This window comes from Aquila chrysaetos, chromosome 21 (assembly GCF_900496995.4).
Source record: "Aquila chrysaetos chrysaetos chromosome 21, bAquChr1.4, whole genome shotgun sequence".
NCBI classification, from domain to species: Eukaryota; Metazoa; Chordata; class Aves; order Accipitriformes; family Accipitridae; genus Aquila; species Aquila chrysaetos.
Window position 1 is genome coordinate 20,510,983 of NC_044024.1, and position 15,375 is coordinate 20,526,357.

General features: G+C 41.7%; 1 protein-coding gene across 5 annotated transcripts in view; it reads right to left on the reverse strand.

The window, feature by feature from the left end:
* Positions 1-11,960: 11,960 nt before the first annotated feature.
* Positions 11,961-15,375, reverse strand: part of CHRDL1 (chordin like 1) — a 45,225-nt gene continuing 41,810 nt past the window's right edge. For 4 of the 5 annotated variants that reach the window (XM_029996401.2, XM_029996400.2, XM_029996399.2 and 1 more), the window contains one exon: positions 11,961-15,120. In XM_029996401.2, the coding sequence (XP_029852261.1) occupies positions 14,990-15,120 (131 nt within the window). In that variant the 3' untranslated portion in view covers positions 11,961-14,989. The remainder of the gene's footprint in view (positions 15,121-15,375) is intronic. The other variant, XR_003920808.2, reaches the window with a different exon arrangement.

Sequence of the window (15,375 nt, forward strand, 5' to 3'; positions counted from 1 at the left end):
ATTATAAATCTGTATTTCCCTCATAAACCAGTCTGGAAAAGGGCATCTGTACTGGAAACTGGTTTTAGTGACTTGACACTTTGGCTCTTTTATGTTGTGAAACGAGTTTTAATTTTCTTAACATAGGCCAGGCATGGTACATAAACCTCTTCCCCCCCAGGGAGGCTTTTATGTTTGATTCCTTTAGTGGCAAAGCTTTTGAATTTCTCCCCTTGATTGACTTGATTATGATCTTCCCAGTATATATCCTTCATGTTGATGAATTCCTGGTAGGGATCCTCAAAGGAGTTTACAAGCCTCAATGCTAGATGAAACAGAAGAATTAAGTTATCCCTGCAAAAGCTGCTACTAGTGAAAATGGGAAGTTGAATATTAGTGCTGCAGATTTATTTATTCTTTGGGTGTCTAATTCGAGACACTGGGGAAAGATTCATTTTTAGAGGCTAGATGCTCTGAGGTTCCTGCCAGGTGACTCTGAATCTGCACAAATTCAGAACCCAGTTTGGAAATGTATGTCAAAATGCCTGTAAACGTTGTTCTGGCTTACTCTGCTCTTGTACTTTGTTAATGCTGAGGTGGAGTAGGTCTAACCATCCTTGATGAAGGTCTACTCACTTAGCAGAAAATTGCTGGTAGAATCTCACTGCTGCAGGGAGCAGCTAATCCAACAGTCCATAAGAGAACTAAGCAGCGTGTAGCTACCATGGGGACATGTTACAGCCCTGAATACCCATTTTGCTAAAAAGGATGCTGTTTGAAGTATATACGTGGCAGGCAATGCTTCTGTCTTCTGTTACTTAACATGTTGCATCCAAAAAGCCTAGATTTTGCATTGGGAAATGTGTTCAAATCTTCAGAATATGGTTGGCTTCCTTAATAATTGGCTCCTGTGGGTCGTTGCTGCCCAGCTTCCATTTGGCTGTAAGCACTACGCACAAGAAGGCAGCTCAAGTCATCTTGAACCTCACTTTGTTCACTGGTGTGGACTCGGCCACACAGCACCAACACAATTGTCCTACTCAGAGTCTTTTTCAGGTGAAAGGCAGATTACCTGAGCATGGAAAATGCTGTTAGAACTGACCACAATGACATAAGGGCGATAAATAATATACAGGGACTATGTACAATATCTATCCATTTACTTACACATTTGTTCGTTATAGGTGTGGCCAGGGGTACTCTGAGATGCTGCTCCTAGAGCTGAGACAACTCTGGAATATACATGCCAAGAAACAAAACCAGGGCAAGATATTTTGACCCTAATATAGTTTTCATTGTTGGATTTCTAGTGTAAATAAAGATTCACAATTTTTTATATTCGGGGAAGAGAATCTTTATTGACTCTGTCTAACAGTTAGTAAGCCATCCTCATCAAAGGGTGAGTAATTTTTGGTACTCGGCTTTACAGTCTTTATGGATATATAGCTTTTTGAAAATTAGCAAGTTTGTAACTGATTCAAGTTGGATGTCACAAGTAATCTAGCAGGGACCTAAGAAAATTTGGCAGATACGTAGTGATAAGTCTGGGGGCTGCATCTTTAGCTGTAAGATGCCAGCTTTGCACAGGAAGGGGCTGAGAAGCATTTCCAGTAGGAGACTGGAGATAAACAGACCTGCTTCTTCCTGTTTTGTGCTTTCACAACCATTCCTTGTTTTTGCTTCATGTAAAATAAATAGAGAGCTGGTGGAATGGGGAAGAGAATTGGAAGTATAAAAGTGAGAAAACTCGTGGGTTGAGATAAAAACAGTTTTAATAATAATAGCAACAACAACAATAAATAATTGTAAGGAAAAGGCAAAAAAATATAACACAGCGGAAAAATAAAACCGAAGAAAGAAAAGTGATGCAAATGAAAACAATTGCCTACCACCAACCGACCGATGCCCAGCCAGTCCCCGAGCAGCAGCCCCCCCCCCCGCCAACCTTCCCCCCAGTTTTATTGCTGAGCATGACATGATATGGTCTGGAATATCCCTTGGGTCAATTGGGGTCAGCTGTCCCGGCTGTGTCCCCCCCAACTTCTTGTGCCCCCCCAGCCTCCTCGCTGGTGGGGTGGGGTGAGGAGCAGAAAAGGCCTTGGCTCTGCGTAAGCACTGCTCAGCAACAACTACAACATCCCTGTGTTATCAACACTGTTTTCAGCACAAAAGAAACATAGCCCCATACCAGCTACTGTGAAGAAAATTAACTCCACCCCAGCCAAACCCAGCACATTCCGAAAAGGAAACTAAATGGAGAAAGGCAGGATGAATGTAATATTTTTCACCATTTTTTTTTTCCTTATCAGAAGGCTATATTTGGGGCTTTTTCACAAATTAACTCAGATAGATAGACTAGAGTTAGTAAGAAAGAACTGGAAGGGCAGGCAGGAGAGACAGAGGTATAACTCGCCTGAAAACAGGCATAAATTTAGGCCTGGACATCTATGTGTATAAATTCTTTTCTAAACACATAAAATAGAAATAATACAGAAAGGAAACACAGGAAAGCATGAATCCCTCACAGCACAGAGCTCTCGCTCCCTCCTACATTGGCTTTAAGTCTCTCAGCTGTCGTTTGTCATTGTTAGAGCTGGCTGAAAATTGTCCAAATTTTATGAAAACTGTCATGACCTTTTTTCCTGACTTGACAAATAAAAGGATGTTTTTTCAGGGTGGGGAGAAGTGTTATTATCTCTAGTGAAAGCAAGTTTATTTTTTTTAAACTGTTTTAATGGTTGTTGTTTCTATTTTGGTAGATCTGTGTGTATGGAAAATGGTGCCAGAATGCTAACACTGCATACTGCCAGAAATCAGTTCTGATTTGCTTCTTGCTTGCTGTCCCATTATAAAAGTGAAATGATTAGGGTTTTAATTATTGATTATCTTATTCACATAAGTTTCTAATCTAACACTCTGGACTCCTGTGTGTGGTCTCCTGCAGCAGTGTTTTCAAGGACTGCTGGCAGAAGAGATTTTTTTTTACCAGTTTTGAATTTGCTGCTATTCACTAGGTCAAAGAAGGAGAAAAGCAAGGATTTGTTAAGATCTTGGGGCGTAGCTAGTTCCTGGTGGTAACTTTTTGACCCTAGCATAGTGTCATGCTTACATCACATCCATACCTGTTTTCCTGGGGAACATCTTGCTGACTTTTGCTGCGTAATGAGGCAAATCCATGCTACAGAGAATTGGGATTGGTCTTCCCCAAATCAAAGGTGATTAATTCTATGAATGGTTCCAAATGAATATCAGAACATATCTAGTACAGAGCTATATTTTCAGATGGCAGGATTAATAAATGAACGTGAATTGCATAAAAATAACTTCAGTGAGAAAACTCTTGAGTTAGCCCCAGTTTTTGGAATTTGCAGGCCAGAGAAATGTACAGTATGAGAAAATACTTCTCCATGCAGTTTCTGGTAAGGTTCTGATGTTTCCAGAGCTTTGTAGATATTTTCAGACCCCCCAAAATGAAATCTCATGATCCAGATAAGTTCTTGGATTTGCATTTTTGGAGTGGGACCACAATGAAGTTTGAGATGTCTTGTTTATTTGTTTGTTTCAGCATGTGCTGGGGATGATCTGCTCGATGACAGTGAAACTTGAGCTGTAAAAGCTGGGGTTTGGCCCAGTGTAGCTCTTACACGTAGGACTGGTAGATATCTGCTGTCTGCCCCTTTCCCCAAGGGCGTCATGCCATTACTATGCCATATATATTGACATTTGTGAACAATTTAAGGGAATCATTTTTGTGCTGGGACGAGGCATGTGGCTGTGAATATTTCATAGTCCACTCTGATGGTTGTGTGTGGGGAAATATGTCTGGAAACAAGGTTCACCCTACAGAGGAAGTATGCCAAATGTGGGAGCCAAGACCACAGCAGAAAGGCTTGCATGCAAACAAACAATGAAGTGCGGTACAGGAAACTGCACAAGAATTTGCGAAGTCAATCAACTGTAGTTGTTCAGCAAGACACAAGACAAGACTGGTGTGGTGGTTTCTTCACCCTTTCTTTTCCTTTATAGATCCTTTCCTCATGTTTGCCATCTGCACAAGTGTAAAAGTTCTTTCCCCGTCCTTTGCTTCCTTCTTGCTTACCGTCTTCTATCAGGAGTGAATGTCTATGTCTCAGAAGGGTAGATTTGAGGAAAGCAGAATAACCACTCACAAACACCCAGCTCTCTAAAACCACAGGTGCATTGTAGGAGTTTCAGTCATTGTTTTGCCTCATTTCATTTCTCTTTTTATTCTTCAGGCTAACTTTTTAACAGCAACCTTTGCCAATAAGATGACAGAAAAAACCACTGTTCTCCAGTAGCCTTTAGCATTTTTTATTTGGTGGCCAAAACTAACTGAATTTGTGGAAAGAGGAAAAATGCAGATGAAGTAAGGGAAAAGCTTCAGGGACTGGACTAGAATGTAAATGAAGCGAGTAAGATCCTGGGAATAGTCAGTTCTAGAATGGCTTTGACCTTATTAACAAGTGTGAATTGAAAAATACATATTTATTATTGCCTTGTTTAATGATGTAGTGTATTAACAATTTAACTGTCACCTAGAGGCACTTTCCTGAATAGCAGGATGGGCTAATGGGACTAGTGCTTCCCCACTGTATAGTGTGACACTGCACATTCTCCCTTCAGCTATGCTCTTTTTCTTTGGCATGAGTTTATTCAAAGTGACCATCAATCACCACTGCCTTTTCGCTGATATGATCAACTGTACAAGTAAGATGTTTGAAAAGGAATGTGCGTTGCAGTCTGAGGGGCAGAGGAACTGACAGGCAAGTAGGACTGACAAGCCTAAGGGAATGATAAGGCCTGTTAGCAGGAGTGATAGGGGCAGGGAAGAGAGTTACGGTGAATGGTACAGGGCTGAGACAGCTGGGCAGACCACGAAGCAGAAGGCTGAGTGCAAAACAAGAGTGCAGCTTCAGGAGTAAGGACTGTACTGAACAGGAGGAATATCACATTGATATATGCTGGATGTGAGATTGAATTAGCTGTGGTGGTGACATGGGGATTATATAGTGCTACAGCTTCTGCTCAGTCACATGGATGAAACATATGCTCCACTGGGCTGCCTGCAAGTACAGTAGACCTCCCTATTCCCGCCCCCCTCCCAATAAATCTGCCTCTCATATAATAAGTTAACAGGTTTTTAGAACTTCCTGAATTCTTTCTTGCTGGGTTTATCACCAACATTTTGGCATATTTTGTTAAGGAAGAAGTTAAGAAGGTTCGTTTTTCATTGAGAAAATGAATATTTGAAAAACGACTCAACACAGAGATTATGGAAATGCCCACCACGGTACTGGATGACTCCTGTAGTTCTCTTCCCCCCGTCCCTGTTCTCCTTGGTAGGGCAGGTGAGCTGTATCTCTCAAGATGCAGCATGGACATGTGCTCCTGTGGTGTGTCATCTCTCTCGGAGGAGGTTGTGCGTGATGGGAAACGTGATCTGATGAGGGAAACTTACAGAGGAAAGTGGGATCATAAAGTACTTGGACTTCAACTCTCACAGGGTACCAGAGAGATCCTCCCTTGTTGTAATACATTGGCTGTTGGTCTTCTTCCCGAGCTTCCAGATTTTACATGGAAAGCTTTTGCAGTGGCAGAATGTTTAGCTTTTTAATAGAGACACACATTCTGCACAACTTTCTAGCATTCTTGGACTCTCTTCTACCATATACGTGGGTAGGTATGGAATGTTTACATGGCTACCACTGATCTGATTCCGAGGGCCCACTAAAATGGAGTGCATTTCAAAACACTTGGCCTCTCTTGGGTACAGGAGAAATTAATGGTAAATGCCTTCAAAATCTGAGAGCTTTAACCCTTTGGTCCTTTAAAACCCAATTCCCATTGGTGCTAACTTCCCTTTCATTGCAAGATAATGAACCTTCACTTCTGTTATGAGTCCTCACCTTCAGCGTGGGTTCTCTGCATAGCTCCCGTCGTGGTCAATTATCCGGTAGGAGAGGCCCACAACAGCAGAGACTATGCTTAATTGTTACTGTGGGATCCTTATGCAATGTGCAGTTGCTGGGGCTCATTTACAATTCTAACACATCCAGTGTGCCCTGCATCAGGAGTCCTGTGAACTGGACAAAAGTTAGAAAATGGCAGCGCTGTTCCTGGCCAAAAGCTTATTAAGATAGACATCTCCTGCTAGTGAACATCACACAGATGACACAGACAGCTCACTCCAAATGAGAAACATTCTTTTGTTCTGCCTTACTAGGGCTTTCAGATAACAAGAATTTGAGGCTACTCAAAGGGCCAGCTGTGATATGAAGGGAACAGGTTTAAAATAGCTCTCAGGGGCAGTAAATGCTTAATGATCAGATCTTTCATTGCTCTTGGAACATTTGAGGAAACTCAGCCAGCTAAAATTTTTGTTGATTATTTTAACAGAGGCCCTTTGTTCATATTATCATGCAGAATAATTAAGCCAATGCAAGCAAGTCTGCTTAGCTATATACATAATTAAAATGTTAGGCTGTGATTAAATAGACTATATTGGCACAGAGAGCACCTATTCACTTCATAAAAGAGTTCCATCACTGCCTTAAGCTTGTTTTCACCCTATTTTATTTGTTATTATTTTGGAAAAATGAATTTTATGCAAGATAGGTAGTGGAAGATGATGTGTTTCCAGTGAGGAGTTAATGATATTTTATAATGGAGAAAAGAGATACAAGCATATCCAAAGTAGTTAGCTTATAGGGCAAAATTTAAGACATAAAAAAAGCACACCAGTCTATTTTAACTTCCTTAAAAGCTCATTTTGAAGTGGTTAAGTCAAATTTTGTCATTTCCTCCCTGATTTTGGCATCTCCTATGCAGTAGTCCAACCTTCAAATTGAAAAGTTTATGATTATGTAGCACCTGAAGCTTTGTCAGAAAGGAAAACCTGTTGATCTATAAAATATTTTAATTAAAAGCACTTTCAACTTATTGGACTACCTGTTTTAAGTCAAAAGCTTATTGTCAAACATTACATCATTCTGAGGTCTCCCAAGCCTAATCACCAACTTTCTTTTGGGATTCTGTCTCAGCTGGCAATTAGTGAAAATAACAGTTATGCAGTTGGCAGGGGCAGACTGGCTTTTCACAAGTTTTTGCAGAAATGGGCCAGGATCTTTTTGATTTCCAGGGCAGCAGAGCTGGAATTTTACAGAGTTTCTCCCAGCTAGGACACCAAGATTGAAGTGCTCATTCCTCTATCGGGTTAGATGTCCCTCTAATATGCAAATAGACTGATTTACACAGAATTTGATCTGATAATTTCCTTTGAAATCCTACTTGATGTATCTTTTTCTACTGAGTTTCAGAAAAACCTTCAGAGTTGATTGTGACTATTATGTAGATTTATGGGGAAATGTATTTTAAGGGAACAGTGGCAGGCAGTGAGTTTCTGCTATGTTTGAGCTGTGTAACTCAAGATCTGGAGAAGCCCATTTGCCTGTTACTGGATTCTTGGCTTCAAGAATCTTCCAGCAGATTGATTTTGCTGGAACTTCATTCTAGAGGTACTGTTCTAGCAAATGCTCCTTTCAATATTTTAATCATAGACAAAAAGATTAAATGTCTCTTAAGAAGTATACTACTTGGGGGACAGGCCAGGAAAAAGAGCTCCAGTTTTCAACATTTAGTATTCAAATGCAGTTTTGCAGTTGTGAAGAGTTTCTCTGCTCCTCAATTTCTCTAGGGTTTACTTAACTTCTTGCTTGAAAAATAAATTAGTGACTACATTTTCTTAGGCACTCTATGTATTAATATGAGCCGTGATCATCACAAGCATGGTAGTTATGATAGCTTTGTCTGAATAAGAGTGATCTCATCATGAACATCATTTAGATGGGGTAAATAATTCCCAACACATGCTGACTATAAAGAAATTGGGAGCTTGTTATAAGCTGATGTCATGGGAAGAGCCCAGTCTCTTCAGCAGGGACTCATCAGGGCAAAGGTCTCTAAAAAATGTCTGACTTTGAATTAAGAAGAAAAATCAGGGTGGGAAAAGCTGCTTTAAGTTCTTAAGTCTCTGTAGGGTTTGACCATTATTATCAATTGAGTCTTTCAGTTATTTAGGTTTGCAAAATAAAAGAGGCTCTAGGCTGAATGTTCTTTGAATTCATAAAAAAATCTGCAGTTTTTTCCTCTCACTTGTGAAAACAATCCATAATTTATCAATGAAGTCTTTCAAACAAAATAGTAGCAGGGGTTTTACTTCCAGAAATTTAGCACATTTGCTGAAGCTCAAAATAACTTGGTTATAGTAATTTACATAGTGTGAAGTGAGTGAGAAGGGCTACTGGTAGGATTTAGTTGCATGATTGTACAACTGGTTTGCATTAATATAAATGGCAAAGTTAAAGTTAGTGGATAATCAGTTCTGATTGTAAACATCCTCAAATGTTTTTTAATGCTGTCATTGGACCATTTTTGAAAGGATGCCACTGTCTGGCTAAATCTAAAACCAGAGGTTTTGTGAGACTTAGCATATATGAATATGTAATATGGCAATCAAAGCAAGGAAATATTTTCTAATAGCACAGAATTGCAAACATGATCTCAGATACCAAAAACACAGCCTTCTGGAACATATCATCACTTGGAGCTGTACATGTGTCTCTAAGAATAATTTTTTGTTAACTAAATAACTGTATTTACAGTCAAATCTTCCTTTTTCTAGGAAGAACTTTGTGAAAATTGATTAGTTGGTGACTGTTGTCTCTTAGTTTATGAGATAGTTATGCAGCCATAGCTATAAATACTTCTACATAATGTCTTTTCATTTCACTAATGAAAAAACTGTCCCAAGAGTTCACCTTTCTTGTTTGATGCTTCTACAGCATTTCCCATTCCGCCCTGAGTACACTATGAAAAGTTTATATAGGAACAATTTCAGTCTCTGTTGAACTGCAGCTACCTCAAACTGCATATTTAACAGCATACAACCGGGCCATGCTGCACAACACTTTAGTACAGGAAATGAAAATAAATACCGTATTAATTTCAAGCTAGATGTTTTAATGGGAAAGTCTGAATCTTCCCATTTAGAGATGTGGAACAAAAATACCCCAGTACATAAACCTTGAGCATCACTTGACTCCTATTTGTGCCTCTAAAATTAGGACTCAAATTCATTGTCCCATCCTAGCTGTTGGCAGAGGGGAGAACTGAGCTGGGGAAGAACAGGCTAAGAGTAACAGTGCTGGCTAAGGAACATTAAGTGGCTGGGAATCTGTCAGTGACAAATATAAAAGGGACCTTTGGTACACGCTAAATAGTAGAGCACACTAAAATGTGTTCAATGCCAGTGCAGTGTGTATCAGTATGAGTTCTTCAGGGACCCCTTCTTAAAGGGATTGGGAGTTTTGCTATTTGCTTCAGTGGGAATAGAATGCACTTTTAAATGACCGTGGCCTTAACACACCTGATTTTGTGGTGGTGTGATCCTGAAACAACCAAATGAAGCAGAATGAAACAGGAGAAGTAAATCTATAGGAGATAGATTTGATCTTGGTGGAGAGATCAACTAACTATGGGTGCTGTTTGAGAAGCAGTTAGCTACACTTAAAGCTTAGTGCGATTGTACTATCTCCGTCTCTTGAGCTGAGGTCATTTGAGGACAGATTGGGAGTTTTTACTTTGAGTGGTAGTGAAATCAGGCTCACTCACTGCCTTTTCTGAACATGCTGAACTGTCATCCAGCGTGTCTACATTAAAAACTGTTTTGCCGGGTTAAAATCAATTATTTGTTTTTGCTTTGGATGCTTTGCATTCTTGCTCACAGTTGGGCTGGTGTTATGTGAGAAGGGCAGGGTTGTGGGTTCATACTCATATACTCATGTAGTTGCAGACATACTTTATCCAAGAAGTAAAACAGTCCAAAACCTCAGATCAGAAGATGAAGACATTTTTCAAACCCCAAACAAAAGCAATAAATGGAAATAAGGATTAACTTTGTCAATTTTCACCCCTCCCACAATAAATCTCCAAAATCTTGGCTTTTATCTTAGATGGATAACACAACAGGCACCAGAGCACACCAATATTACGCAAATACTTCATGTGCTATCAATTATTTTGGAAGTATTAATCATCTGAATTGTGAAATGGTTTGACCTTTTTCGTAATGGAGAGTGTATGAAGCTGAGAGTGTTAGGCTGATACATTTTTTCTCTTGTATTTGGGTAGGTATATTTAAAAGTAATTTCAGAAGAACAGAGCAGTGAATAGGGCTCTCCTCTCGGTACCCAGCCCCTCCTGGCCTGTGGAGTCAGAGATGATCTGTGTTACATGAGAGGGGAATAGGAGTGAAGCAAGAAACAAAATTTAGTGTGCTGCTAAAAAGCGTTTGGATGTTATGAAATCAAGAGAATACATTCAATGGGGACGCAACCCTGAGTGTTAGTGACTTTCAGTCTGCAACTACTAGGAAGGCTAACGCCCCTCGGATATTTAGGCTTGGAGAAGGGGGCTAGTACAGGAGATCAGAGCAGAGCAGGTATGCATGCCTAGGGTGTGTCCTCATGGAAAGGATTCTTGTAACAGATGCCTTGCTAAAATAAAAAGGTGGCTAAAATGAATGTGCAGGTTGTGATGAAATAACAGAAATTGATTTCATGAAGAATTAACAGAGGCATCTTGAATTTCAGATTTGATGTACTTATTGATTCAGAATGATTCTGGTGTGGAACCACTTTGAACAATCATCTTTCCCAAGGCTGATACTCTCCATTTTAGTTACACTGCTAGCCATGTGTGAGTTAACATTTTACACTTTTTTCTTGTGTTTCTTAAGACCATCTCTTTTTAGTCATTAGCACAGATTGATTCCATCAACATTTCCCCAATTAATTTGAGCTTCAGAATATTTATTGCCCAGAAAGCAGTATGTCCTGTACTGTTCTCTCAGCTGTCAGTCTTGATTTCTTCTTTACTTGGTTTCCATATCTGGATGTCAACGCTTTGATTTTCAAAATTAATCATGCTGGGTAGGTGCAAGCTGAATAAAATTGTGTATTTCCCAAAGGTCAAACATATCTCTGAGCAGAAAATCTACATATGCTGTCTCCCTGGCATACTGTTGTTCCCCTACTAACAAGTCCTGAAAGCAAATGGTCGTGGCTCTTGAGATTAAACAATTTAAATAAGCTGATAGTTTGAGCATCCTGCTGATTGTTCTAATTTGTCTGTTTGCGTTATCCAGATTGTGACAATTTCTATAGCTTTTCAATTTAGCTCGGATGAGTGCTAGTATAAGTTGGTTTGCAAAATTCTGCAGCAGACATTCCTGAGAGAAGACCCGAAACAATGAACTACTGCAGCACCGGGGACACAGCTGTCCTGCTGCAAGCCTTACGTGTCTGATTTTCAGATGTAGTGAGCAGTCAGGGCTCAGCGTCAACCCCGTGGATGCTGAGTTACAGCAAGATTTTACTGCGTTGGTCTGAAACAGACTTAAATGGGAGCAACATTACCACCCGTATGGATTAAACACTGCAGCATATTGCAACAGTTAATTAACTGAAGCGAACTTGTCTGTGGAGGGCAACGCAATCCTGCTGAGTTTACTGGGACTCCCATGAGTGCGCTCCACAGAGCTTCTCAGGGCCGGCTGTGAGTGACGGTAAGTCACAACTGCTCATAACCTACGAATATCTCTTAGGTTTTTGATTAACTGGCATCCGAGGTGCACTGCTGAAGTCCACGTGGTTCAAGCTCACCCTTGAAGTGTTAAGGACGCGGGTGAGTGCTGAAGCCTTACTTTGCACCCCGTCTAGCAGTCTAAGTCTTGAATCTGACTCTTCCACCGCTCTGTACCGGATTCCAGAGCAGGCAGCAGTGCACTGCACCCAGCTGGGCGCGCGGGTTCAGGCTTTCTCTGAGGTGGCCACAGCAGGTCTGCAAACAGGGAACTGAAACCAGACATCTTGACCAAGCAGCGTCATACACAAAGCGTCTTGTTTTGTTATCAACTTCAGAGTTTATTAATTTATCAAACCAGGTCAAAGTGATACAACAAGTACATAAATAATACCGTAACAGACATACGTCCCATGAAGAGAACGAAAAATATAACACTGTGTATTTTGTTGTCTTAAGTGACCAGAAACTGGAAAAATGCAACACTGCATTTTACTAAATGATGCTTATGGGGTTTTTTTGCTTTTCTTAAAAAGTGTTTATTATAAAATAAATACACAATCTGGGTTCCACCTGTCCTGTCACAAATACAAAAAGCAGGTTGCCTTCTTCTTAAAAAAAAAAATATTACAAACGCTGTACACTTTCCACTTAGTCTTTTTCCACCAGCTACTGCTACAGACAGACGATGCCTGTGAGGTGAGAAATCAACTGCTGGTCTTCCCACCAGATCGCTACAGTTCCTCAGAACCTCTTCCTCACAATGCCTTCACCAAAGGAACGATAAGGTTAATTCGTGACCTGTTAGATTTATAATACAATTTTGCACTTCCGCAGCACATTTCAACCCAGTGGCTGTTGCTGGTGCCAGACTGCTGCTTCTACCGTTCCGCGGCAGTAACCTGCGGTGCAGTGGGGTGTTAGGACCTCCGTTAGGATACCCTACACCCCTTTCAAACACCAGGACAGGATTTATGGAGGCAGAGGCTACAGTCCCGTGGAAAGGTGGTGGGGCAGTTCCCTTAGCTCTCCCTGCAACGAACAGTGATACAGGACTTCTAATGGCCGGGTGGTAGTTAAGTCTGCGCCGCGGCAGGGTATCGGTGCTGCCAGGCCGCTGGCCGCGGGGCGGCAGGCTCCCCTCTGAGGAGAGCCGAGGGGCTGCCCCGGGCCGGACACGGCCAGTTCCAGCCGGTTCCGGCCGGTTCCGGCGGGTTCCGGCGCAGGGCACAGCTGAGCCCCTCGGCGAGGGGAAGGCGTGTTGAGGAAAGGGCGAGACGGGCGGCGAGGGGCGAAGCGTGAGGAGCAGCCCTGCCGCGCCGAGGGCCGGGCGGGAGGAGGGGGGAGGCGCGCCAGGCCCCCGGCGGGGACGGCCCTGCGGCCCTCGGGGGACCCCGGAGGATTTCCCTGCAGCCCATGGAGGCTTGGAAAGAGACCCCCGTGGTTCTTACTGATACCAGGTGAGAGTGTTTCGTTCTTGCAAATCCACGCGGTTGCTGGAGGAGCTCCCTTTTTAGCATGTTTTCCTGTTAGGCAGTGGACCACGTTGAGTGCTTGGCAGGGAGGGAATTCCTGCTAAATACTGTCTGCTCTCTGCCCAGGCCTAGGGACAGTGGGATGGTTTTACGCAGGCAAGATTGCTAAGGACCTGAGATCACCCTATATGTATTCCCCTAATTCCCTTCAGCCTTTCTTTCACCTTCACGTCTGTTCTCCTCACTTGCTCCTCTTTGTTGAGAAGCCCTGCATTACACTCCTCCCGACGCTGCGGGCAGGACCGGGGCGGCACGAAGAAGCCTGGCCCCGAGGCCTGCGTTGCAGAGGGAGGCTGCCAGGGTTTGCTGCTCAAGACAAGGATCCCCTCAGGAGGGTGAAGCTCTGCCTGAAATGGGCTTTTGGCATTCAGCACTGAACTCTGCCCCACCTTCGTCGCTTTAGAAATGGGTACACCCTGGAGTGCTGTCACTGGCAGAATGACAAACCTCAAAATCCTTGCTGTCAATGTTGATTTCACTCCCTGTGAAGACCCAGCCCCTGGCTCACACCATTTCCATAAAGCTTTGTTTCCTAGCGTGTGTTTGAACAGCAGTATTCCTGTCTGCTTGTGGAGTAGAAAATGGGAGCAAAAGCAGGCAGAGTCACTTGCTTCTTGGGATTTAATCCAACATCGCAGCCACGAGGCAGTGCAGTATTTTAGTGACTCTTCAGAGAAAACATTTTTTAAATTACACTTTTTCTGCAGATGAGAGCCACCTTTCTTAAACACGCTGTAGACACACTATACTAAATTTAACAGAATCTCTCAGATTTGTTTTTCACAAAGATAACAGTTTCCACACAACTGCTGTGTTCTAGAGGCCTGCTGTAGCTGTTTGGTGTTTGTCATGGGAGAGAGCTGTCCTTGAAGTGTGAGAATTGAGAGGTTACTCTCGGAAAAATGCAGAAGATTAGGTTTGTAACAAATCGGAACAAATAAATTAAGCACTGCCACAACTCTTAAGGAGTTACTAATCAGGAGTTTTAACCCTCTAGGTGTTTTGAAAGTAGGGCAAGTACTTCACCACCTTCTGGCAGTCACTTTAGAAGGCAGTTTATCAGCCAAGACCATGTGTTAATAGGGCCCAGAAGAATGAAGTTATTAGGGCTGTGATAGGGAGCTAACACTTTACATTTTTTAGAGAAGTGGGTGGAGGAAACAGTGAAAACCACTTAAAAGCGAACATTTGCTCAAATTGCTACAAAAATATAGTGATTGCCACTAACACCTGCTGTTCAGTTTATGGACTCAGTTTGCTCGACTACAAGACATCATCCCAAAGGCAGGCTGCTTAGGAGTTTGTTAGTTTAAATCTGTTTTTTATGTCTCCAACACAAGTATTGTATCACTTGTATTTTTCCTCCACTACTAAAAAAAATCCATGAGTCATTTCAACACCAGAAATGGTATAAACTCAGCACAGGAAATAATGCTCTCCATAGCTCCTGCACATTTATTAGGTGTCCTTCTTTTCATTAGTTTGAATAACTTGCCAAATAATAATAATAAAAATGTTCTGTTTTCTCTTTGTAACTTGTAAAGAAATGCAACTCTGGGAAAGTACAATCTCTCTTTCTCCTTCTCCCACCAGTAATACAGAGCCTCCTAGTCTTTTGGAGGAGATATTTGAACGGTTGACACAGACCACTACACATAAAGCAGCAAATTTGCTGTGCATGATGTGAATAATTACTGCATTATAGTTTTGGGTTTTAGGGCAACTGTTGACTTAAGCAAAATAAGCCTGCAGTCCAGCTGCAGATCCAAGTTTTCATAAGTTTTCTTGTGTTTCTCCCTCCAGTGCTGTCTCCCTTAACAGTGACCCTTTTCAGACTTTTCAAGGTACAAAACCTTTACCAAATCCTCGAGCTCAGTCCTGCACACTCTGTTTTCACACATTTGGCTGATCTGAGCTTCTCCCTCGCTAAATATTTTCCACTGGCCTGAAAACAAAAATACAAAGGAGACAGATACTGACTGAGAAAAGGGCATAGGGAACTTTGAAGACATTTACAAGCATTCTCTAGACCAACTGATTCACAATGGTCAAAGAGAGAATGTCCAATCCTCCCATGGAAAATATTCAGAGTATCTTACAATCACGTAACATATTCCATGCAAAATAACTTTGTTAAAAATAATAAACAAGGACCAGAATATTATTCCTTTCTTTAATTAAGTAGTACTCTAAGTTGACC